Source organism: Erpetoichthys calabaricus, chromosome 8, assembly GCF_900747795.2.
Source record: "Erpetoichthys calabaricus chromosome 8, fErpCal1.3, whole genome shotgun sequence".
Lineage (NCBI taxonomy): Eukaryota > Metazoa > Chordata > Cladistia > Polypteriformes > Polypteridae > Erpetoichthys > Erpetoichthys calabaricus.
In genome coordinates, this window is record NC_041401.2 from 91,906,476 (window position 1) to 91,930,599 (window position 24,124).

A 24,124-nucleotide genomic window follows, 5' to 3' on the forward strand; every position below is an offset into this window, starting at 1 on the left:
TTATTTATAATCTCTTACACAGAGGCGGCAGATAGAAGTGCATCCATTCCCTCAAAGCATATTCTCAACATATGGACAGGCTTCATACGTGAATACAATTTTTTCCCCAAAAAACCTTAATGTCTTGTCTTGTTTAGTTCAAAATGATACAAAGATTAAAATAAGTGACACATGCACTGAGTGATGCATACTGTGCTTCCAATTCAGAAATCAATGTTATTAACAGATACACTCTGTTTATGTCAGCATCAGCATGAGGAGGTGCTATTTACCTGTACTGAACACTGGTTAAAGTGTGAGCATTCCACCACTACCATGAACTTACCTTTACTGTGTTATGAGCTGCACATTCTAAAATATTAGACATCTGTTGCAATATAGTGCCAATACCTAGTAAGTCTGAGAGGAAGCAGTGAAAATGTTCTATGCAGATATCAAACATCTGACACTTGATTCTGTATTGCTGGTAAAAGCCTCCAAATTTTATTCACTGCTTCATGCCCCTATGCACACCACTGCATATTGTGTGCTGTCTAGCTTTTCAAACAGTTTCTTTCTTTTCATAAAGCTACTTCAATGTGTCCTTTGACTTGGAGCAGTTCTGACGTACAGTATATTACTGTATGTATGGTGCCAAGCACGTGAATAAGGGAGTCACTGATGGCAAACACTAAGGGACTACTCCATTCTACATGGTAACATTAACAGCAGCCCCATCTCAGCACAAGCTTGCTGTGTCTTCCATTCCTCACCCAACTTGATCACATAAAATAAGATCATCAACCTTGTCTGTTGCAAAATGAGCAGAAAGTAAAATTAAGCAAGCAAAAAATGAAGGAATAAATAAAGATGTTCACCTTTTCTTGGAAACGGGATACAATTTTTAGCTCAGATTTGTTGATGTCCTCCGATTTGTCAAAGAATTCTATAGAACCCTGCAGATTTATTTTTTCTTAACAACAAAGATGACCGTAGTAGAAACTGTGCGCATAATGTGTTTGCCACCTACCTTCATGTAATCAGCATTCTCATCAACACCACCAAGACTCTTCAAATGAGCAAGATCTTGTGCAAAACCAGGACTTGGTCATGCATGTTTAGCTCCATGGAAAATGAGTACAAAGACATTTTCAGTAATTTTTAACTGTTCATTTTGTTTGTGTTCCCATTGATCAACCATTACATGCAATATCCCCATCTGCATTTTGTCATAACATTACTTCAACTCTTTTAGGCTTTTTACTAGTTTTCTAATTACTGAAAAGTGGAAAGCTAAAATGTTCATCTATTATGAAGGAGACGTTTTGTAGGCAAGTTGTGGGTATGCTTGGTTAAAATCTGTATATTTCACTGCACTCTGCATTAGACTATAACCAGGGAATGTCATTTAACCATTTCTCTGAAAACCTCTTTTTGCAGAGATTGGGACACTGAAATTAACTCAAGTGTTCTCTGCTTTGACATCAGTTTGGACTAACAGGCTTTCAGAATAATTATGTGGAAGAAGAAGTGTATTTTTGTGTGTATCTGGAAGAAATACACATGGTTAACACAAAATTCCTAACTTCAGGCTGAAAAAAAAAAATATTTAAAACCTCAGTGAGTCCTTTGCTTTCTTTAAAAGCCCTCAAATGCATGACTGCCTTTTTTCTTTCCAATTTGATTTTCAGCAGGTAGAAAACTTAGGTCACACATCACACACTGCATTAACACTCAAGTCACATTCTGTACTGCTACATGCAGTAAGCAATGAAGCAGTGTCTGGAGAGGAGACTTAAAAATTCGAAAGGCAAACCAAAATGTTTCCAAAGTAAAAAAAACACTCATAGATAATATGGAACCTGGGAAACAGACAAATAAAATGTTTTTTTAAAAATTTAGTGAACCACACCAGCATATTATGGGCGGAATTCTGATAGTATCCCAGATGCAGCAGGAAAACAGCATAAAAGACTTAAATAAAATTAAGGTAATATAACATTATGATTCACAAAAAGTGCAGAATACCTGTAATAACCAATATCTTTAAGTTGAGCCTCACTTTTAAAAATGAGATGTTGTGTATGTGTATAAGGCACACCTTTGAGCTGTTAAGAGGGAAAAACACTGCGACTATTCTGTGCATTGTAAATATTTTGCTGTGCATACGTACTTGCGTACCACTTATGTCAACCACGGAATACAACATATCCTATATTAATATGTATACTTGTATGTCTAGAAAAGAAACAGAGAAAGTCAATGTGTCTTGCTGTTAAAGCTATCTGTACGTAATACTGTACGATAAACAGTGCCAAATTAATTTTTGGCCTTCTTAAAGGCCAAGAAATGAATAAGTGAGCTAAATCCTCTATTTCTTCTGAAACCTTTAGGTGCTACAGGAAAGAAATTGCCTCTCAGCCCTTGGAAAGGGAAAACTAAGTGGCCAGGTCCATCTCCTGGAGTAAAACCTGGGACATACAACCTTCTGATCCTTCTAAATTTTAAAAATTCTTTGGGAGAGAAAGAAGAGAAAAAACCCAGAGAGAAGAGCAGAGAGATAGTCCGTTTATTTAAGGAGGAAAAAGGAGGAAGAAAAATGTTTGCTTCCAGATTCTGAAACACCAGATCCTTGTTATTATTGCAGAGGTAAGTCACATTCATTTTAGTTCTTCTGGGGAAGTGACCTTTCAAGTTGTATTTTATTAAAAACCTGCTAGTAGAAGGCTGTATTAAGAGTTTTAAAGAAAAGACCAAGACTGATTCACTAATAAAGGCTTTCACTAGGCAGCCGTTAACACAAAAGATTATATACTAATAGATATTTTCTAAAAAAAAGATGAAGCTCTGGGGAAAGATGAAAAATAATACACTACTGGATGATCTAATCAAGATTTTAGGACCAATCCCTATTATAAATTCCACGCCATTAGAATCAGACAATACCAATTTTTTACCCTTAGAATTTTTCCAATTAAAATAATCTGTTCACCACAGCTGTTTTTTTTATTTTTTATTAACAAAATTAAATGTTGGGATAGAAAAGATCTAAACCCACCCTATCTCATTTTTTTTGTTGATATTTCATGTTATTTTGTTTTTAATATACAGTAATACAAACCTGATCACAAAAAAAAATCTAATGTTCATTATTGAAATTACAAAATAAACTAAAGTCTTTCCAGACTCAGCTTTTCTCTGTTACAACACTGGTATTTAGTGAGTGTTTAATGAAGATGACAACTGAGGACCAGTAAGAAGTTTGGTTCTCAAACTACAGATCTTATGCTACTGCCTATCTGGGCCTTCCCCTTCTTTAATATACTAACTAATTCAGTTTGCCTTTTTTGTCAAGCTCTTATATGGAATAACCTTCACTCTACCAAAAAACACAACAATCCACAGACATGTTTCTTGAGAAGGCGGTTTTATTTTGGCGGTCTTTGAACCCAGAACTGAACTTTAGAAATGCCAGTACCTTTTGAAACATGTGAACAGGTTTCATTGGTGCTAATGCAGTAAGAAAGGTTTCTCTGATAACCACTAAGTATATAAACATAACTAATTAAGGATAAGCTAAAGGAGTTTAACAATAGGACACTGAAGGAATGGCTGCTAGAAATGGGCATTTGCAGCCATAAGTAAATAATAAATTAAAAATCAGTCATTTCAAACAGTACTGGCATTTTAAATACTAGTAATGCCCTAGCTGTATTTTTAAATCAATTTAATTGTATCTTCATGAAAATATGAATTTCTTTCAAAAACAAAAATGGGTGATACCAAACTTATTATATATTGGCTTAAGTTACAAATAGGAAAGGAGTCGGAAGTACCATAAATACAAAAATCTGAGTTGGAATCAGAGTGGAACATTTTGTGTACTGACTCCACAGCCCTATGTGGCACAACAAACACTCAACATTGGGTTAGGATGGGTTTGTGCTAAGTGCAACAGTAACACACACACAAGACCTCAACTGACTTAATTGCAATGACCTGTAACACTTTGTGACCAACATACGGCCAAATAGCCAGTCCCGAATATAGCTGCAAATCTGCGCATTACTGTATATGCAAATACATAATTTGGAATCATTATAAATGCTGTGAACAATAAAATCTACATGTACAATATAAATATTTACATGAATTATGATTTGTGCAGTAATTAATCAAGAACTTCGTCAATTAAAATACTCCAATATGTTTTTTTTGGCGGAAGATTTTGGAAAGAAGGAGCAATATTTATTGACTGGTAAACAGTGATACCAGCAAGACAGGCAGGCAAGGAGTTTAATGCAATATATGTAATGGAAACTCAGATGACTTTCAGGTGTTTCTCTGAGGCATGCCTATTCATGAAATGATTACATTTTGGGGAAAAAAATATTCTTTGTTAACATTTTATATTATTGTGAGAAAATAAACCAGGTTTTGGACACTGTATACTGTATAAGTGTATATACAAGTCAATTTGGGTACTGATCTTTAATCTTTAAAGGTGTTTTGATGCATCTAATATTGCATTTGGATTCAAAATGCTGCTTTTAGATCAGGTGATAAGGTAGCCCTCAGGAAGAACAGGTACTGTGCTTGGCTACTGCTGATGTGAAGTTTATTGAATGAAAATCAATGAAAAGCTGCTGGTCCAGACAACATACTTGACCAAGTGCTCAGAGAATGTATAAACCAACTGACTTAATATCTTTACAGATTTCTTCAACATTTTCCTGAGGCAGGCATTCATCTCCAAGTACTTCAAAACCACCGCCATCATACCCATGAAGAAGTCGTCCGTCTCTTATCTCAATGACTATTGTCTTATAGCACTCACACCTCCTATAATGAAATGCTTTGAGAGGCTATTCTTTGGTCACTTGAAAGACAGACTACCCACATTACATAGATCTCTCCAATTTGCCTATAATTTTAACCATTCCACCAAAGATGCCATATCATCTACTCTTCATCTGGCCCTGTCCCATTTGGACAAGAGAATGTTTTTCCATTGACTTCAGTTTAGCTTTCAACACAATCATTCCTCAGAAGCTCAAAAGGAAGTTGGGTTTGCTAGGCTATAACACTTCCCTATATAACTAGATTCTGGACTTCCCAATAGAGACACCCCAGACAGTCTCTGTTAGAAACACCATTACCTGTACCAATATGCTGAGCAATGGTGTGCCCCAGGGCTGTTTACACAGCCCACTTCTGTTCATTATGTTGACTCACAATTGTACAACTGCATTAAGCCTGTGGATGGCAATGGTGACATACATCATCAGCAATAGGTATGAGTCAGCTTACAGAATGGAGATATGATGATTGGCAAACTGATGCAAGTATAACAACCTCTCTTGTGGAAAACACGAAAGAGTTGATAGTTGACTACAGGAAGGCCCATGCTGTGCACACCCCACAACTCATCAAAGGCTCCGTGGTGGAATTTGTCAGGAGTACAGAACATGTACGGGAAAAAAATGGATATCAAATGTCCACAGCTAACATGAATAATTGTTGTGTTTTGAAATAGTATTGGGGGGGTTGAATTTCTTATCCAATTTTACCATTTTTAAATAAGTAACCACACCTTTACCGTTGTTTACTCAACGGTTTTATTGTTTGACTAAGTGAAAGCCAGGCATTGTTCTTTCAGAACGTATACATGTAACTTAGTAAACAGCACACAGTATAAAAATTAAAACAATAAGCTGCAATCTCTACCAAAAGAAGCAGCTTGTAAAACTACAAAAACTGTTTTAGAATGTCCTTTACCATGAAATAATCTGAAGTACAGTAGAAATGAAAAATGTGTCTGAGGAAAAGAAAAAACGAATGAGACGTCAAAGAAAAAAACATTTTATATACAAAAGTACGTCAAACCTACATTGTACAAAGTAAAAAGAATGTTTTGAACAACAGCATTTACTAATTTTTCTGACTGAAAGGCTGCAGGAGCAAATTGTAGCTTATTAACTTTAACTTACCAACCTCAATGTGTGCAGGCAGAGAAATTGCAAAACGTTTTGACAGTTTTTTTTTTTTCCAGAGAATTATACAGGTTGGCTGACATGCCTATACAAAATGATTGTATGCATTTGCAACTGTATGTAAAAGTCTGTACTTCTGCGTGTAAACCAACTTTTTGTAAAACTTGACATCATTACAGAGGTGGACCACTTTTCTTTTGATAGCTACCAAAAATGTCACACCCATAGACATGCTGGGAACATTAGAAATCTTAATCAATTCTGATCAATTCAGTCCAAAGTAGCCAGAGATGGATCTTTTAAAAGCGGATATGCAGAGAATTTATCTTTTTTGACAAAGACTGGCTTGACACTAAGAAAACATGCTGCTGAATTGATGACAAAGGGAGGATGACACACAGTTATTGGTGATGAAAGTGCAATGTGTTACAGTTGTAATCCTAAATATGCACTAGACATCCAATGACATGTTTTTATTTGATAAAACCATGTCTGGTAAAATAAAAACAAGTGCGGTGAAAAGTATTTGCCCCTTCCAAATTTTCTTCCATTTTGTTTATTCATAACACAATTGTTTCTTATCTCCAAACAAATTTACTATAATACAAAAGACAACCCGAGTAAACAAAAAACAATCATTTCAAAACTGTATTACTGAAGGAAAAAAATTAACACCTTTATCACCCATGTGAAAAAGTAATTGCCCTTAGTCAGTCAATCAACCAATGAACCAAAATTAAACAGGTTAAATTAGACAAGACACGCCCATGATTGATTGCTGCTGGCTCTAATTAATCTAACCATCACTTAAATTTAACCTATCCAACAATGTGAAATTGGCTAAAAGGTCTTAATAAGCAGTGCACTATTTAAGGGCATGTGATGACTTAAAAATTCACATTTTTATTTCAAAACAAACAATGTACAATACCATATGCTGCAGGGGTGAAGGGTTTGCGTGGGCATTTAAGCTTTTGATGCAGTAGTTGTGTATTCTCAGATTGTTCCAAGTCAGTACATGTAGTACTATTTGGTAATGATTCAAAGGAAATTCATTCAGAGTTCATTTAAAATTGCTAAAAATGACAATAATGTAATTCCACCAAACTTAGATCTGCTTCATTATAGAATGGATTTGAATAAATGTCTACCAACAGGAAACTCACTAAAACACAGCATCCTCAGTTGTTCTTCCTACCATCTTCTGAACAAAGAAAAGTTACTTGGCAAACTAACTTGAAAAGTACAATGTGCATGCAGGAGGACAATGGCACTGGGCTTTAAAAAAAAAAAAAATCTGTGGCACTGCTTTGATATATAGTGTAATTAGTTTATTTTATATTTATTATCTTGTGTACATAATACAAATACATTCCTGTTGTAGTGACTCTGTGGATGTAGGAAAAAAGACAAAATGAAGTGTAAAAATAAAAAATAGAAAGATTTATTGTTCTTTAAAGGTACAATAAAGAAAAGGGGTTGGGGAAAAAAAAAAAAAAAAAAAATCGGGAGAAGTCTCCCCTAGACTTTCTTATACACTCTGATATGGGGATGGATATTTGAGGAGTAAACCGCAAGACAATGATTTTTATATTATGTACACTAAAGAACCATCCACAACAAATCAAATCAAATTAACATATTGAACAATTACAAAAGTAAAGTTGAATAAATCGCATTCTTGCAGCTGCATGAATAAAAGGTAAAGTACCACTGCCGGTTAATGGAAATAGCCCAAAAGGTGATTAAATAATAATAATTCATTACATTTATATAGCGCTTTTCTCAGTACTCAAAGCACTATCCACACAGGGAGGAACCGGGAAGCGAACCCACAATCTTCCACAGTATCCTTACTGCAAAGCAGCAGCACTACCACTGCGCCACATACTTGTATGCAAAATTTGGTTGACCTAAGTGAAAGCGTAATCAAGTTTTCGTGTTTATTTTTATTTATTTATATATATATATATATATATATATATATATATATATATATATACACACACACACACACACACACACATACAGTCAGGGATGTAAATAGTTGTAGCTTTTTTCTTTTCTTACAATAACACTGCTTAAAGGCACTATTTCCTTTTTACTTTCTTGTATATGAAGTAGGGAAAGTATTATAATCTTCCAAAGGTTCAATGTCGAGATTTTGATGAATTTCGACATTTTAGATCTTTCTGACTTTCTCGTATAGGGAAAGTATTGGAATCCTCCAAAAATTCAGTTACATCCATACATAGTATGTGTGTGTATATAGTGGTGTGAAAAACTATTTGCCCCCTTCCTGATTTCTTATTCTTTTGCATGTTTGTCACACAAAATGTTTCTGATCATCAAACACATTTAACCATTAGTCAAATATAACACAAGTAAACACAAAATGCAGTTTTTAAATGATGGTTTTTATTATTTAGGGAGAAAAAAAATCCAAACCTACATGGCCCTGTGTGAAAAAGTAATTGCCCCCTTGTTAAAAAATAACCTAACTGTGGTGTATCACACCTGAGTTCAATTTCCGTAGCCACCCCCAGGCCTGATTACTGCCACACCTGTTTCAATCAAGAAATCACTTAAATAGGAGCTGCCTGACACAGAGAAGTAGACCAAAAGCACCTCAAAAGCTAGACATCATGCCAAGATCCAAAGAAATTCAGGAACAAATGAGAACAGAAGTAATTGAGATCTATCAGTCTGGTAAAGGTTATAAAGCCATTTCTAAAGCTTTGGGACTCCAGCGAACCACAGTGAGAGCCATTATCCACAAATGGCAAAAACATGGAACAGTGGTGAACCTTTCCAGGAGTGGCCGGCCGACCAAAATTACCCCAAGAGCGTAGAGACGACTCATCCGAGAGGTCACAAAAGACCCCAGGACAACGTCTAAAGAACTGCAGGCCTCACTTGCCTCAATTAAGGTCAGTGTTCACGACTCCACCATAAGAAAGAGACTGGGCAAAAACTGCCTGCATGGCAGATGTCCAAGACGCAAACCACTGTTAAGCAAAAAGAACATTAGGGCTCGCCTCAATTTTGCTAAGAAACATCTCAATGATTGCCAAGACTTTTGGGAAAATACCTTGTGGACTGATGAGACAAAAGTTGAACTTTTTGGAAGGCAAATGTCCCGTTACATCTGGCGTAAAAGGAACACAGCATTTCAGAAAAAGAACATCATACCAACAGTAAAATATGGTGGTGGTAGTGTGATGGTCTGGGGTTGTTTTGCTGCTTCAGGACCTGGAAGGCTTGCTGTAATAGATGGAACCATGAATTCTACTGTCTACCAAAAAATCCTGAAGGAGAATGTCCGGCCATCTGTTCGTCAACTCAAGCTGAAGCGATCTTGGGTGCTGCAACAGGACAATGACCCAGAACACACCAGCAAATCCACCTCTGAATGGCTGAAGAAAAACAAAATGAAGACTTTGGAGTGGCCTAGTCAAAGTCCTGACCTGAATCCAATTGAGATGCTATGGCATGACCTTAAAAAGGCGGTTCATGCTAGAAAACCCTCAAATAAAGCTGAATTACAACAATTTTGCAAAGATGAGTGGGCCAAAATTCCTCCAGAGCGCTGTGAAAGACTCATTGCAAGTTATCGCAAACGCTTGATTGCAGTTATTGCTGCTAAGGGTGGCCCAACCAGTTATTAGGTTCAGGGGGCAATTACTTTTTCACACAGGGCCATGTAGGTTTGGATTTTTTTTTCTCCCTAAATAATAAAAACCACCATTTACAAACTGCATTTTGTGTTTACTTGTGTTATATTTGACTAATGGTTAAATGTGTTTGATGATCAGAAACATTTTGTGTGACAAACATGCAAAAGAATAAGAAATCAGAAAGGGGGCAAATAGTTTTTCACACCACTATATACACACACATACTATGTATGGATGTAACTGAATTTTTGGAGGATTCCAATACTTTCCCTATACGAGAAAGTCAGAAAGGTCTAAAATGTCGAAATTCATCAAAATCTCGACATCGAACCTTTGGAAGATTATAATACTTTCCCTATACTTCATATACAAGAAAGTAAAAAGGAAATAGTGCCTTTAAGCAGTGTTATTGTAAGAAAAGAAAAAAGCTACAACTATTTACATCCCTGACTAATACGTCTCCACTGTTTTGGTCATGGGATGGAGAACACCCCGACTGTTGCTGTGGTGTTGCATTCAACCTCAAGCCCATGCCGTGTCACTATTATGACTTGTGCACTACCCTACCCCCAATTCATTACTTGTTGACTCCTTTCAACTTTCCAGCTCCCGTTTTTAGCTCTTTTGTCTCTTTGCATAAAGAGCCACACTGGTCCCTCTCCTATAAACATCATTGGTTGCAGGGAGCCAAGTGAGCTCAGCCCCGAGTTTCTTTTGGCACTTTTAATTTGCATAGATTGAAGTCTGCTGGCTGTTGACCTTCAGACTGGCCAATGCCAAGAGTCAGCTGCTTAAGCTTACAGACAGCATTTCACAGCCGAGACACTACACTATTTCCTCACAAGTAGCATTTAAAGTGGAACCAAATTACTGGCAATACTCTAGTCAGGATTTTGTTCCTCCTTCTAATTCATTACTACTTTTACACTATAGGGTGGGGGCTTCCCCTTTGGAGGTCAAAATGTGTGAATATTAATTATAACGGGGGAGGGGTCCTCTTAAAGCTTCAAGAAACGCCGATATTGGCCCACTTCAAGCACTCTGTTTCTATGAGCACCAAAAAAGCATGGAGCTACAAATACAGTGCATCCGGAAAGTATTCACAGCACATCACTTTTTCCACATTTTGCTATGTTACAGCCTTATTCCAAAATGGATTAAATTCATTTTTTTCTCCTCAGAATTCTACACACAACACCCCATAATGATAACGTGAAAAAAGTTTGAGATTTTTACAAATTTATTAAAAATAAAAAAAAATTGAGAAAGCACATGTACATAAGTATTCATAGCCTTTGCCATGAAGCTCAAAATTGAGCTCAGGTGCATCCTGTTTCCCCTGATCATCCTTGAGATGTTTCTGCAGCTTCATTGGAGTCCACCTGTGGTAAATTCAGTTGGTTGGACATAATTTGGAAAGGCACACACCTGTCTATATAAGGTCACACAGTTGACAGTTCATGTCAGAGCACAAACCAAGCATGAAGTCAAAGGAATTGTCTGTAGACCTCAGAGACAGGATTATCTCGATGCACAAATCTGGGGAAGGTTACAGAAAAATTTCTGCTGCTTTGAAGGTCCCAATGAGCACTGTGGCCTCCATCATCCGTAAGTGGAAGAAGTTCGAAACCACCAGGACTCTTCCTAGAGCTGGCCGGCCATCTAAACTGAGCGATCGGGGGAGAAGGGCCTTAGTCAAAGAGGTGACCAAGAACCCGATGGTCACTCTGTCAGAGCTCCAGAGGTCCTCTGTGGAGAGAGGAGAACCTTCCAGAAGGACAACCATCTCTGCAGCAATCCACCAATCAGGCCTGTATGGTAGAGTGGCCAGACGGAAGCCACTCCTTAGTAAAAGGCACATGGCAGCCCACCTGGAGTTTGCCAAAAAGCACCTGAAGGACTCTCAGACCATGAGAAAGAAAATTCTCTGGTCTGATGAGACAAAGATTGAACTCTTTGGTGTGAATGCCAGGCGTCACGTTTGGAGGAAATCTGACACCATCCCTACAGTGAAGCATGGTGGTGGCAGCATCATGCTGTGGGGATGTTTTTCAGCGGCAGGAACTGGGAGACTAGTCAGGATAAAGGGAAAGATGACTGCAGCAATGTACAGACACATCCTGGATGAAAACCTGCTCCAGAGCGCTCTTGACCTCAGACTGGGGCGACGGTTCATCTTTCAGCAGGACAACGACCCTAAGCACACAGCCAAGATATCAAAGGAGTGGCTTCAGGACAACTCTGTGAATGTTCTTGAGTGGTCCAGCCAGAGCCCAGACTTGAATCCGATTGAAAATCTCTGGAGAGATCTTAAAATGGCTGTGCACCGATGCTTCCCATCCAACCTGATGGAGCTTGAGAGGTGCTGCAAAGAGGAATGGGCGAAACTGGCCAAAGATAGGTGTGCCAAGCTTGTGGCATCATATTCAAAAAGACTTGAGGCTGTAATTGCTGCCAAAGGTGCATCGACAAAGTATTGAGCAAAAGCTGTGAATACCTATGTACATGTGATTTCTCAGTTTTTTTATTTTTAATAAATTTGCAAAAACCTCAAGTAAACGTTTTTCACGTTGTCATTATGGGGTGTTGTGTGTAGAATTTTGAGGGAAAAAAATGAATTTAATCCATTTTGGAATAAGGCTGTAACATAACAAAAGGTGGAAAATGTAATGTGGTGTGAATACTTTCCAAATGCACTGTATGTGTACACTCTTTCCATTAAAACTTTGTGCATGATCTAATAATCAGGCTGTCTTACGGTCCACTTCTGCTAAACAAGCTAAGCACAGTAATCTCATGTGCCCCCTGCTGCGGATGAGTGTACCTGACAGCTTATTTGTAAGGCCTGCTAGATTAAATTAAAAAAAATTGAAAAGTAACTGCTGCAGTTTGTCACTTAGATGAAACATTTGCAAATTTGTGAAGACAATTAATGATGTGTTCAGCCAACCTGCAATGGACAATGTCATCAACCATCGGCTCAGCCTTATGTATCATACCTTAATCTAAAGACTCCATAAGACTTCAGAAAGAGTTACTAAAATACATCAGTCAGAAAAGGGTTACATAACAATCTCTAAAATCCTGGAGCTCCAGTGAACCACAATGAGATCTATCATCTCCAAATGGAGAAAATTTTGAACAGTGGTGAATCTTCCCAGGAGTGGCTGGCCTACCAAAATTACTCCAAGAGCACATTGAAAACACAGAAGAACCCAGGCTAACATCTAAACAGCAGCATTACACTCTCAGCTCAGTTAATGTCAGCATTCATGATTCAGCCTAGCCTGGCCTTTTCCTAGCAACACTAGGCAAAAATAGTATCAATGGGAGAGCTGCAAGGTGAAAACCATGGCTAAACAAGAGGAACATAAAGGCTTGTCTAATACTTACCTAAAATTACATTGGTTATCCCTAAAACGTTTAGGACAATGTTCTGGACTGATGAGTCAAAAGTGGAACTGCTTTTCACATGGGTGGTATAGGTATTAAGTTCAACACCTTGAACAGATCAATTGACCATTTAAAACTGTTTTCTCACATTGTCTTTTGTATTATACTACATTTGTTTATAGTTCAGAAATGATTAAGTGTTATGGAATAAGCAAAAGTAGAGGAAATCGGAAATGTCACATATTATACCCCCAACCCAAAGCCGACCAGGTATTCTTACTGGCAATTGTCTTAGTTTATTACACATGATCAGCATTCATTTCAATAATATGTGAGGGTTTTTTCAAAAAGTGATAGGTTAGAGATTTTAGACATCTGATTAGAGAATGATCTATACAACACCTTGACATGAAAAATGTCAATATTGAACAAACACACGCTCATCTGCAAACTCTCAAAATTAAAGTGATCTACCTAATAATCACTACAGTATGTGAAGTGTAAATTCAACTGATGGCTAAACTTGCATTGCACTCTTTTACTGAAATCACATTTGATCTGTGAAATAAAGCTATGTTGAGCTATACAGAGACAACTTAATACTGTTCATACAGCTAAGGGTAGCCTTTCTTCAGCAGGGAGTGGGTCTCTGATCATTAACATCTTCTGCAAACAGTTTTGGCAGTTTTTTTTTCCCCTACTAAGTGTGCCAAGTGCCAAACAGACTTACTGCTCTAAGGAAAGCAATGTAAGCTTAAACAAAGCATTACTGAGATATATATTGTTAATTTTAATTCTAAAAGTTTTCCATGTGCTTTTGATTGCAAATCTGTTTATAAGATCTTGTTAAAATGTTTATCATGACTAATACTGATTTCAGTCTTAAGATGAACAAAGCTAAAATTTCAGCAAGACTTTAGATATGCATTGTTGGTGCTGTGAAGTATAGTTTTAGGTTTTCAGTAAGGTTTTTAGTAAACCTTTTAAATCTATATGATATGTAACATCCACAAAAAGGTGTCTTTCAAGAAGATTTAAAGATTCCTCTTAATCTTTAAAATAAGCAAAAAACCCTGACATTTTAGCAAGCACCTTTTGAATTTGAGATATGTAGGACTGTAATGTGGCAACCTGTACTAGTTTAAGAATAACACGCCTCATATTAAATGTATTCTATATAGTTGTGTGTATGCATGTGCGTGTGTGTGTATTGAGGGTAACAACATTACTATTTGTAAAGTTTGCCTGACAGAATTGTGTAGACCTAGTCTTCAAATGTGTCAAGCGGTAAATTGTGGTATTGAAGGAATACATGTATAGACTAAGCATTTAATGCATCCATTTACCATTGTGTGAATGAAGTATAAGCCCTACTACACAAGTGAAAACCCAAATGGATGAGATTTACAACCAAATTTTTACTCATTTCTCTACCACTGATATACAGATGGCATAGTTTCACCTCATTTGCAAACTATGTTCAGCAGGGATAAGGTACTGATTCAAAGAACACTGCACATAATCAAAAACTTGCCAATCCCACACTGAAGCATAGTGGTGCAGTATCATGCTGTATGGATGGTTCTCTGTGGCAGACCCTATAAAGCTTGTGAGGGTAGAGGGCAAATTAATGCAGTAAAACAAGAGAAATTCTCGAGGAAACCCTAATGCAGACTGAAAGAAACCTGAGCCTTGGAAGAAAATTAGTTTTCCTGCAAAACAATGGCTCAAAGCACAAAGCCAAAGCTACAATGGAATGGCTTAAACACAAGAATGTCAATGTCCTGGAGTGGCCAGGTCACAGTCCAGGTATCAAACCAAATAAGACTGTCAGTGGACATGAAAAAGACTGTTCACTCATGATCCCCAGGCAACCTGACAGAGCTCGAGCAGTTATGCAAAGAAAACTGCTCCAGATGTGCAAAGCCGATAGAGACCTGTGCCAACAGGCTCACTTCTGTCATGGCTGCCAAAGATGCATCTGCTAAATAGCAACTTAAAGGAGGTAAATACTTAGGCAATCAACTACTTTGTGCTTTATTTTCTAATTAATTTGAATCACTTTGCAGATTTCAGTTTTCACTTTGAAATTGTTTTTTTTTTTTTTAAACTAATCAGAAAAAAGATTAAACAAAACAAAAAAAAAAAATCAAAAAAACAATTTCACTATGATTAAATGTTATGCAGCAATAAAATGTTAAATTTCCAAGAAGGTGAATATTTTTTATAGGCGCTGTAAAACAAGAAACCATAATGACATGCGACAAAACACCTTGTTTTTATAGAGAACAAAGTACCAGAGATTTTAAGACTCACCTTCAATGTGACAAATTTGGAAGTCCTGGGTATAAGGCAACGTGGAAATGTAAATCTTTGCACCAGAACTTTGCTTCAGGAAACTCACATATCTTCCCTGCTTGCCAATCAAACGTCCAACTAAATGCTGTAAAATAAAACAACAGATGACATTACAATTCCAGATCAAAGATCCACAACAATTTTAGTAATTTGAGTTCTGACCAATGATTCCTCAAACAGGTTTTTATTCTCTTTTTAGGGCAGGAAATCCGTTTTCACGTTCAGATGTGCTCCCAGGGATGACCAGTCCAACAACAGCAAATTTTGTTATTTGGAAAAAGATTCTTCCAACTCAGATGTTGTTGATAATTTAAGCAGTATTTACTCTGGATTCGGATTTTTGTATGACTAGTACTTTAATTGTTTTTGATGCAAAGGCCCATTCTTGTTTAGTACATCCAGTTTGAAGCTGCATGACCAACATTTTTAGAATAATTAAAAAGAATCTTAGCAGCATTACTTTATGATTTGTCAAGTCTTGAAAATAAGGACATTATTCGCATATCAGGATGCCTTGCACCTAGGTGGTTAAATACTTATGTACTTGCAATAAATTGGAGCCTTGATTGTTATAACATTATCATGTGAATAAACAATATGAAGGTCTGACCATTCATCTGCAAGGTGCTGATGAATATTTAAAAAATGTCTGCCATGGGTGCCTTTTGATTCTAGTGATGAATAGATTTATGGATTGTAAGATTGACTATTTGTGTTAACATCATGCTTTTGCCATGCTCTATACAAGTTAAAAAATAAATACAAGTCTGAAAGCATCATTAGTGAAGTGTGTTAAAAAAACTGCATGGTTTAACAAGTTCACTTACACCTTCAGTTGTATTTTCTTTTATTTTTTTTTTGGTTTCTCTTACAAATGCAGCAAAACACACATATTATGCATTCTCCGAGAGACTGTACTGCAAAGTATGAGAAAGTCATCAAGTGTCCCTAGTCATTTTAAGTTTAACCTGAGGAATGTTCAGTATATTTTGGATCAGAGTAAAAACAACCATTTTGATGGAAGAATTTTAGAAGAAAACAGTTGTCTTAGGATATCATTAAATTTCACTAAATAACACATTTCAGCAATTGCTTTGGCACTACAGCTGGCCAGTCAGTTGTTTACAAAAAGAACAGATGAACTTTTAGTCAACAGTTAATCTATATGAAACAAAAGGGAGCTTCAACACTGCTAAAATCGTAACAGCTGCTCCATCAAACCCTAAGCCAACTAGGTACGTTTTTAAACCTAGTCTGTCAAAGAGAAAAGTGAAAGCAGGACATTCCACATGGCTATATGCACATGCGAAACCATACAAAATCGCTTCTGAATGTGTAAACACATTACACACACTCGTTACTTTAATCCCCCACACCCTGTCCTCTTCCAGGTACTATGTGCCTTTTTGATGCTTGGGGATGTGAAGTCAGTGCCCATCTGCATTTTATACAAGTTAAGGCATGGCAAGTCTATGTGTTTCACCAACGGAGTTACTGAATATACAAAATGTGACATTGCAATGATATTTCACTTTCATTAACAATTCTAATATTTAAAAAATGTACAGCACAATTTTAAAACAAATCACAAGAAGCAGAGGTAAATGAAGTGTGCAGAGCAGCCCGATTTAAAAAGTTTGATGAGTAGAGGTGCAAAGCTAACAGCTACGTTGTTGGTCCATTGTTCAAAAGAATTTCTCTTACTAATGCATTTTTAAATTTACAGTCCTCACTCTTCTTCCCGATAGTTTACACTCCTTCCCAAACTACTGCAGGTCACTTTGACTGATGTGCAAAACAGTTTGTGGATAAAAACATCTTTGTCTCCCCCATAACAATTGTAGGTTAAAAATCTAAAGTAAGATCTAAAATAAGGCACTTGGAGTCACTTTTTTCAAACATGCTCACTTAAGCCTGCCTACAACCAGTTAGCCACAGCTAAGACAACGTGATGGACAACTATAGTGTATTCTTGTCCCTGCCTCAAACAAGACTTACTTGCTCTCTTTATAATGTAATCACTCTGTTAAATGGCATACAAAATAAGGAATGTGCCTTGTAAGGTGCATGCTGAGGTAGGGAGAAAAATACATTGGAGCTGTCTATTCGGTGGGGAGAAAAATGCCCAGCCAAACTAAAGTAATGCAGCTGTGTGTTTTGTGAAAAAGACATTAAGGAAAACAATTTAGAATACAATGACATTATCGCTTCAAAAAATAAAGCAGTAACTTTAAATCAAAAACAAAAATGTAATGTTATATTGGTTTAGCACTTTTTAAAGAATAAATGTTCAATAAAAAAATTAAGTTTAATACTTACCCATTATATAAAAACACTGTATATACTGTAAATGACCACACTTATTTTATATAGTGTATATTTAAAGTATATATATATATATATATATGTGAGTGTGCTAGGGATGCGAGTAAAAACATATGTTTAACCAACTTAAAGTTGAAAACATTTCAGAAGAAAAAGAAAAAGCTATTTGTACCTGAACCACACAACATACATTTCTAAACTCTGCAGCAATAATCGAGAGCAGTGGAGTAACGTATTAAAAGTAATAAGAGTTGCATAAACCTCATGCAATACTTATCTTATTGAAGTAAAAATGCATGCATTATTCTCCTAGCAGCACTGGGATAAGGCATGAAGCACACATACAGAGTCCTTTGCAGGACTCAATTGCAGAACCAAGCAGAAAAATGTGTGTATTCTGGTAACACTAATAAATAAAGCGTCAATTTGACCATACATATGTATAAAACGTAAGAATATTACCACAAGCGTCATGCTTCTTTAATGATGATCCTTTCCTTCATCACTCTAAAGACGTACATGCTAGGTGAAACTGTAAACTCTAAAATGGTCCAGGAAGAACAACTGCAGGTATAAGTGTGTCTTCTGATTATCTGGCACTCTGTCCAGGGTTAATTATCACCATGAACCTAGCACTGCCAGAACAGGCACTCAGTCACAAGAACCGATTAAAAACAAAGACAAAACATTTAATCTATGACTGGCCATTAATTTAGCATTCCGAAATCCTAACTGACAGGGCTTATTATAATTATGTACTGTTATAACTGGGACATGAAGGGAACAAAATACAATAAAAATACAGCAAACAAGGTTGTTTGTAAACTTGTGACCCACGAGAATTGTGATAGTCAATAAAATGTGATGCACCCTTTCTGTGAACATTGTTGGAAAAAATTACTTTTGCCCTGCACAAAGTGATAGGTCTTAAACCAATATGCCAAATTTATTCTTGCATCTGTTGCTTTAATCTCTCCGTCTCTTTTCTTTCCTAGGGCACGAAGCAGACAATGGTCGACTGTGAAAAAGAATTGTGTTTGCCGTCGTCGTAGAAGAACTCCAGGCTCTCAACAAACAGATCCAGAAACCTCCTGTCCAAACGAAGGTACCCTTAGGGAATTGAAGGCTCGGCTGCTGGAAAAAACCATCCTCGCCATCTGAAATCGACGTAACACGGCGGGTTTCAGTAACATTAAACCCTGCGTTGTGCCGCTCACTTCCAAGGACAAGTAAGCTTCACCCCCGTGCCTTGTTGGAGCGATCTGACGACACCGATGAAGCCCTCTGTGTGTTTCAGCTATGCAGACGGGGGTTCAAGGCTAGAACACCTCCATCGGCACAGGTGAGTAATCTCGACGATCAAACGAATACTACAGTCGTCTGCTGGGATTAAACAACTAATGTTAGAGCTTTAACTAACAAGAAGTTTTTTTATCAACGATCTTATTATGTGATAGAAAAATTGATTTTATTGCACTAAGTGAAACATGGCTTAGCTCAGATGGTGCGGCTGTTCTAATCGAATCTGCGCCTCCGGATTACAGTTTTACTCGTCTGGATCACCAGGGAAAGAAGGGTTGCGGCTTAGCAATCATTTACTCGAGCCGGTTAAAGTGTAAAGATATCAATTTTGGTAAATTCAAGTCCTTTGAGTATCTCACCGTTGTTATTCATGGAGATTCTCACGTTCTAGTATTATCTGTGTATAGACCTCCTAAGCGCGTCTTTCTTTGAGGAATTCTCAGACTTAATGTCAATTTTAATTATGAACTATGACACACTTAATAGTCGGCGTACTTTTACTATGTTTTAGAAACGTAAGGTGGTGTACAATTTGATTTGTAGGCATACATCTATTGATGAGTTATTGCTAAAAGTAGGGCGATGGTATAGTTCACATTCATTTCGCTACACAAGCTGTCATACAACAAATGTTTCCTTCATGTACTTTAACAAAATCATAAGGCTTCAGTCAAAAATACTTGAAAGATTTAAAATTTTCAGCTTCTGATAGTTTTATTTTATCCAACATTACCTTTGGCACTTCAATCTCCCAGATACTGAGCTCTGACTTAGGAAGAGATGAAGACGGGTTTTTGCTCTGATTGTTCTCTCCTGCTCCAAGTGTACAGCCGCTGTCAACTGAGTCCATGCTGTTTACATCTGATCCTGCAAATGAAGTAGCATAAATTAGGAAAAGTGCAAGGGGAAAACAACAAAAAAACAATTAAAAACTATAAAATGTCAAAGATCACTGTCAGGTTTTAGTACAGCTGTGTTAAAAACAGAAAACGGCAGAAAAAAAAACAGAAAAAGACTGGTGGTCATTTCAGGATAATACAAAGCATGCCAAAATCACAGCAATAAACTAAACTTCTTTCTTCAGGCAAAGACCATTTGGGGTGAAAAATAGCAGAACTTAAAAATAAAGTGAAAAAAAATATACACTGAATCTCAATTTGAAGACAAACAATAAATGCAAATAAACAGTCCATGTTAAAGAAAAAACATATCATAATTATAATTTAAACCTGGAAAAACAAAAGATACAATTTACTCATTCATTTTTGTTTTCATGATCCTAAAATGACAACTATATATCAGCATCATGGTAATTCTTTCAATATCCAATAACAGTGAAGTGACAGAAAAAAAAGTCTCAACTGTATTAATATAGAAAATAAAATTCCCCCAGAGTTTAAAGAAAAAAAGCATTACATTAACATTACAGAATTTTCCTGAGGGATTAAAAAAAAGTTATGTTTGAAGCAACTTTACAATTCCAGGGGAAGAAACTATATTTATTAAGGTTGCCAATTAGGTCATTGCCAAGATGTCCCAAATCTTGTTTGAGATTTTTTTTTTTTAATATAAAGTTTTCGTGATCTCTGCTTCAAATACATGACCATGACCAGTATTATCCTGCTTCTCAAGATAATTTTTGCATTAAGTGCATGTATGTTCCCATCTTGAATAACTTTTCTCTTAAATTCCACAAGTACACTGGAGCTCTTCATTTTTAAAGTAAAGAATTTTGTTGGATGAACTTATCAGTGCTTCACAACCATCTTTTTCATAAAGTTGGTCATCAGAGCAGGACATTTTTTTGATCCAGAGATACACTTGGTTCTTCTATGCAAAGCTTCAAAAGCAGGATCTTTTGGTGTCCAGAACTTCTCATAACATGAGAGATGCAGTCACTACCACACTCGATAGTCTGATAATGTACAGAATGAATGAATAAAGCTTTATCAATTTAAGGAGACCCAACATGTAAAGAAATGCATGGGGTATGACAAAGTAGAAATTAATGTACTATGTAATACAAACTGTGCCTGCAGTTAAAACTCATTCATTACCATCATGGAATGGTTGGTCTAGGTATCCCCTGCGAACCAAGACATGATAGACACCTTTCACAAACAAAAAATAAATTAAAAAAATTGTTTGAAATATTTGCAGTTTTTAAAATATTTACATGCAATTTATTAAACCATGTTTTGGAGGCTTAATTTAGGGTAGCAAGACAATGATTTGGTTTTGTAGGAGATGGGGGAGAAACAAAAATAACTTCAGAAATCATGTAAAAGAAATGTTACAGATATAGAAAACAGAAATGGTGAAATTGACAAAATTGCATCTGGCAGTAACACTGGCAAACAGTAGATATTTGAAATACAAAAAACAAATTTGAAATATACAAAACACAAATCTAGGATGATCTTAACCTGGTAGAATTAAACACAATTAAAAAAAAAATTCCAGACCGTTTACTGTGATGCTAGAATAGTTTTTAGGCTTGCATGATGGACATTAGTGTACCATGAAAAAGCAACCCGAAAGATGTAATGAGTCTGCTGAAAAGCATTACTTTGTGTGACTTGTCACCAGAAAATAGAGAGAGATCCAGAAAGAAGGTTTTCTTGTTTAAACAGCCTTTTAAATTTGTTTAAAAAAATTACACCCTTTGTTTATATCTTTGAAATTTCAAAAACCTGTTTTATCACATAAGAAAATTCTTGATTAAAACCCTGTCATGGGAAAAAAAAATTAGCATCCCTACACTTTGTGGTATTCACATTTATTTCTTTTGCTTGCATTGGAACCAACAAAAAAGCAGAGGGAGGGAAAAATTCAAATCTGATATCATTCACACAGAACTCCGTAAATGGACTGGACAAAATGACTGGCACCCTCAACCTAATATTTGATAACCCATCCTTAAGAAGTCCTAAATAAAAGCAATCTCTTCCTGTAACCATGAATGAGTTTCTTACAACTCTGTACTGGAATTTGCCAATTGCTTCGGTCTGTCAGATTTGAAGTGCATTTTCTCCCAACTGTTTTGAGATCTCACCACTTGTCCTCTATGGGATTTAGATCTGGACATATTGTTGGCCACTTCAGAGGTTCCCATCACTTTGTTTTAAACCATTTCTGTGTGCTTTTTTAAATCTGCTTTGGGTGTTTCGGACAGCTTTCGGACACTGGGCCCTACATTGCACTCCAGAATTTGGATTTCATGATGCAATGTACACAGCTATGGCATCTAGAGGCAGAAGCAGCAAAGCAATCCTAAAATCTCAGTGAACTTCTGCCATGTTTGACCATAGTGACCACACTCTTTGCTTTGAAGGCCTATTTTCTATAAATAGTACAAAGAAGTGGTTGATGATGCATAGTGAGCGCTAACACTGTTGTATACAGTTTCTGCAGGCCAGCTTGAATTTCTAAGTTTGAGGTTCTTTACTCACCATTCAAAAATTCTTTGTAGCAATCTTTAATCATTTTTTTCTCTTCCACCCACATCCACTGAAGTCAGCTACAGTGCCATGGACTGTAAACATCTTAATGATGTTGGACAAAGTAGACAAAGGAACATGAAGATCTGGAAGCTGCTTTGTAGCGGTGTGATTGTCCATGCATTTCATAATTTTGGATCTTAATCCTCAAATAATTCCTTGCTCTTTTTTCTCTTCTCTATCCTCAGTATGGTACACAGACAAAGATTGAGTCAACTTTTCTCCATTTAAGCTAGTTTGCAAGTTTTTTTTATATTGCCAGCACCTGCTACTGAGTTTAAATAAAAATTAAAGGAGCATTACACGATTGAAATCCAATGTTTTCTTACAATTTAAAAAAGTGCTAATAATGTTGTCCTGTCTATTTCTTGAGTTCTGTGTGGAATATTCAATGTGACCTTTTTTTCCCCCCACTGCTTTTTTGCGTTGTTCCATTGCAACCAAAAGAAATAAACACATGAATACCAAAGCACTTTTAATTGCAATTAATTTAATGGGAGAAGTGTAGGGGTGCTAGTATTTTTGCACATGATCTGGCAGGGAAATTCATCACCAGCACTTTCCTGGAAATTAAAAATCAGTACAAAATAAATCAGTACTGCTGTACAGGATATAATTGTTATGTATCCTGTAACAATTTGTGTGTAAATATACATTATCAAACTGCCTTACCTTAACCTGACTTGCCTCTGTTTTGTTTAATTTTTTTCTGTCGTATTAGATGCAACTGAGAAAGCAAATTTCATGTTTTCTTGTGTAAACTTGACTAAAAGAAATCTTGAATACACATTCTACATAAGGCTAAGGATGAAGACAATAATAATGTTTTTACCTTGCTAATATATTGTCATTTACAGAAGAGTTTATTAAGGATTTGCATGAAAGCTTGTAAGGCGAGTACCTGTATGACTGATCTTATTTCTATTTGTATGTTTTATTTCATTCTGTCTGTTACTTGTTATTAGATGCAACTGAGAAGGCAAATTTCATGTTTTCCTGTGTAAACATGACTAAATAAAGAAACCTAACCTAACCTTTGGGTAAGAGTTGTGACACAATTCAAACCTATCACTATTTGCACAGTGTAAAGGAATGAGGAGGAGAAGGAGGGAAGCAAAATTATAGAAGATGTTTAAATGTGCTGTCCTACAAAACATATAAGCAGACTGTAGTGTAAAGACGGTGAATGCTGTAACAAGCCACAGAATCAAGATTTGTTCTAATTTTACTGCAACAAAGTCTGTCAACGCAAAGAGTTTTTTTTTGGTCTGATGCCATCAAACAGATCTGAAGTGGAACAACACACTGTACAAATGTATTTTTTCCTCTTAAGGTAAACATTTTTCTGATCAATTCTTTTTTTGATCGTTTACAATATAGCAAATAAGCAGAACTATACAGAATAGCTGTAAAATAACTCAAAACACCAAATCACTTAAGAAAAATCTTACACTATTTCAAGCAGTGGTAGATTTCACCAAAATGAATAAAGAACATTAAGTTAACAGGCAAGAAAAACATTGTTTGTACAAACAGACAATGTCACTTTAAAGATAAGCAAAGCACTTGGATGAATACTATGGGCAAAAAGAAATAA

The 24,124-nt window shown here is 36.3% G+C and overlaps 1 protein-coding gene across 2 annotated transcripts in view; it reads right to left on the reverse strand.

The window, feature by feature from the left end:
- Positions 1–24,124, reverse strand: part of akap1b (A kinase (PRKA) anchor protein 1b) — a 145,694-nt gene that overhangs the window by 37,837 nt on the left and 83,733 nt on the right. For both annotated transcript variants that reach the window (XM_028807090.2, XM_051931225.1), the window contains 2 exons: positions 19,761–19,894; positions 15,359–15,485 (listed from right to left, as the gene is read on the reverse strand). In XM_028807090.2, the coding sequence (XP_028662923.1) occupies positions 15,359–15,485; positions 19,761–19,894 (261 nt within the window). The remainder of the gene's footprint in view (positions 1–15,358; positions 15,486–19,760; positions 19,895–24,124) is intronic.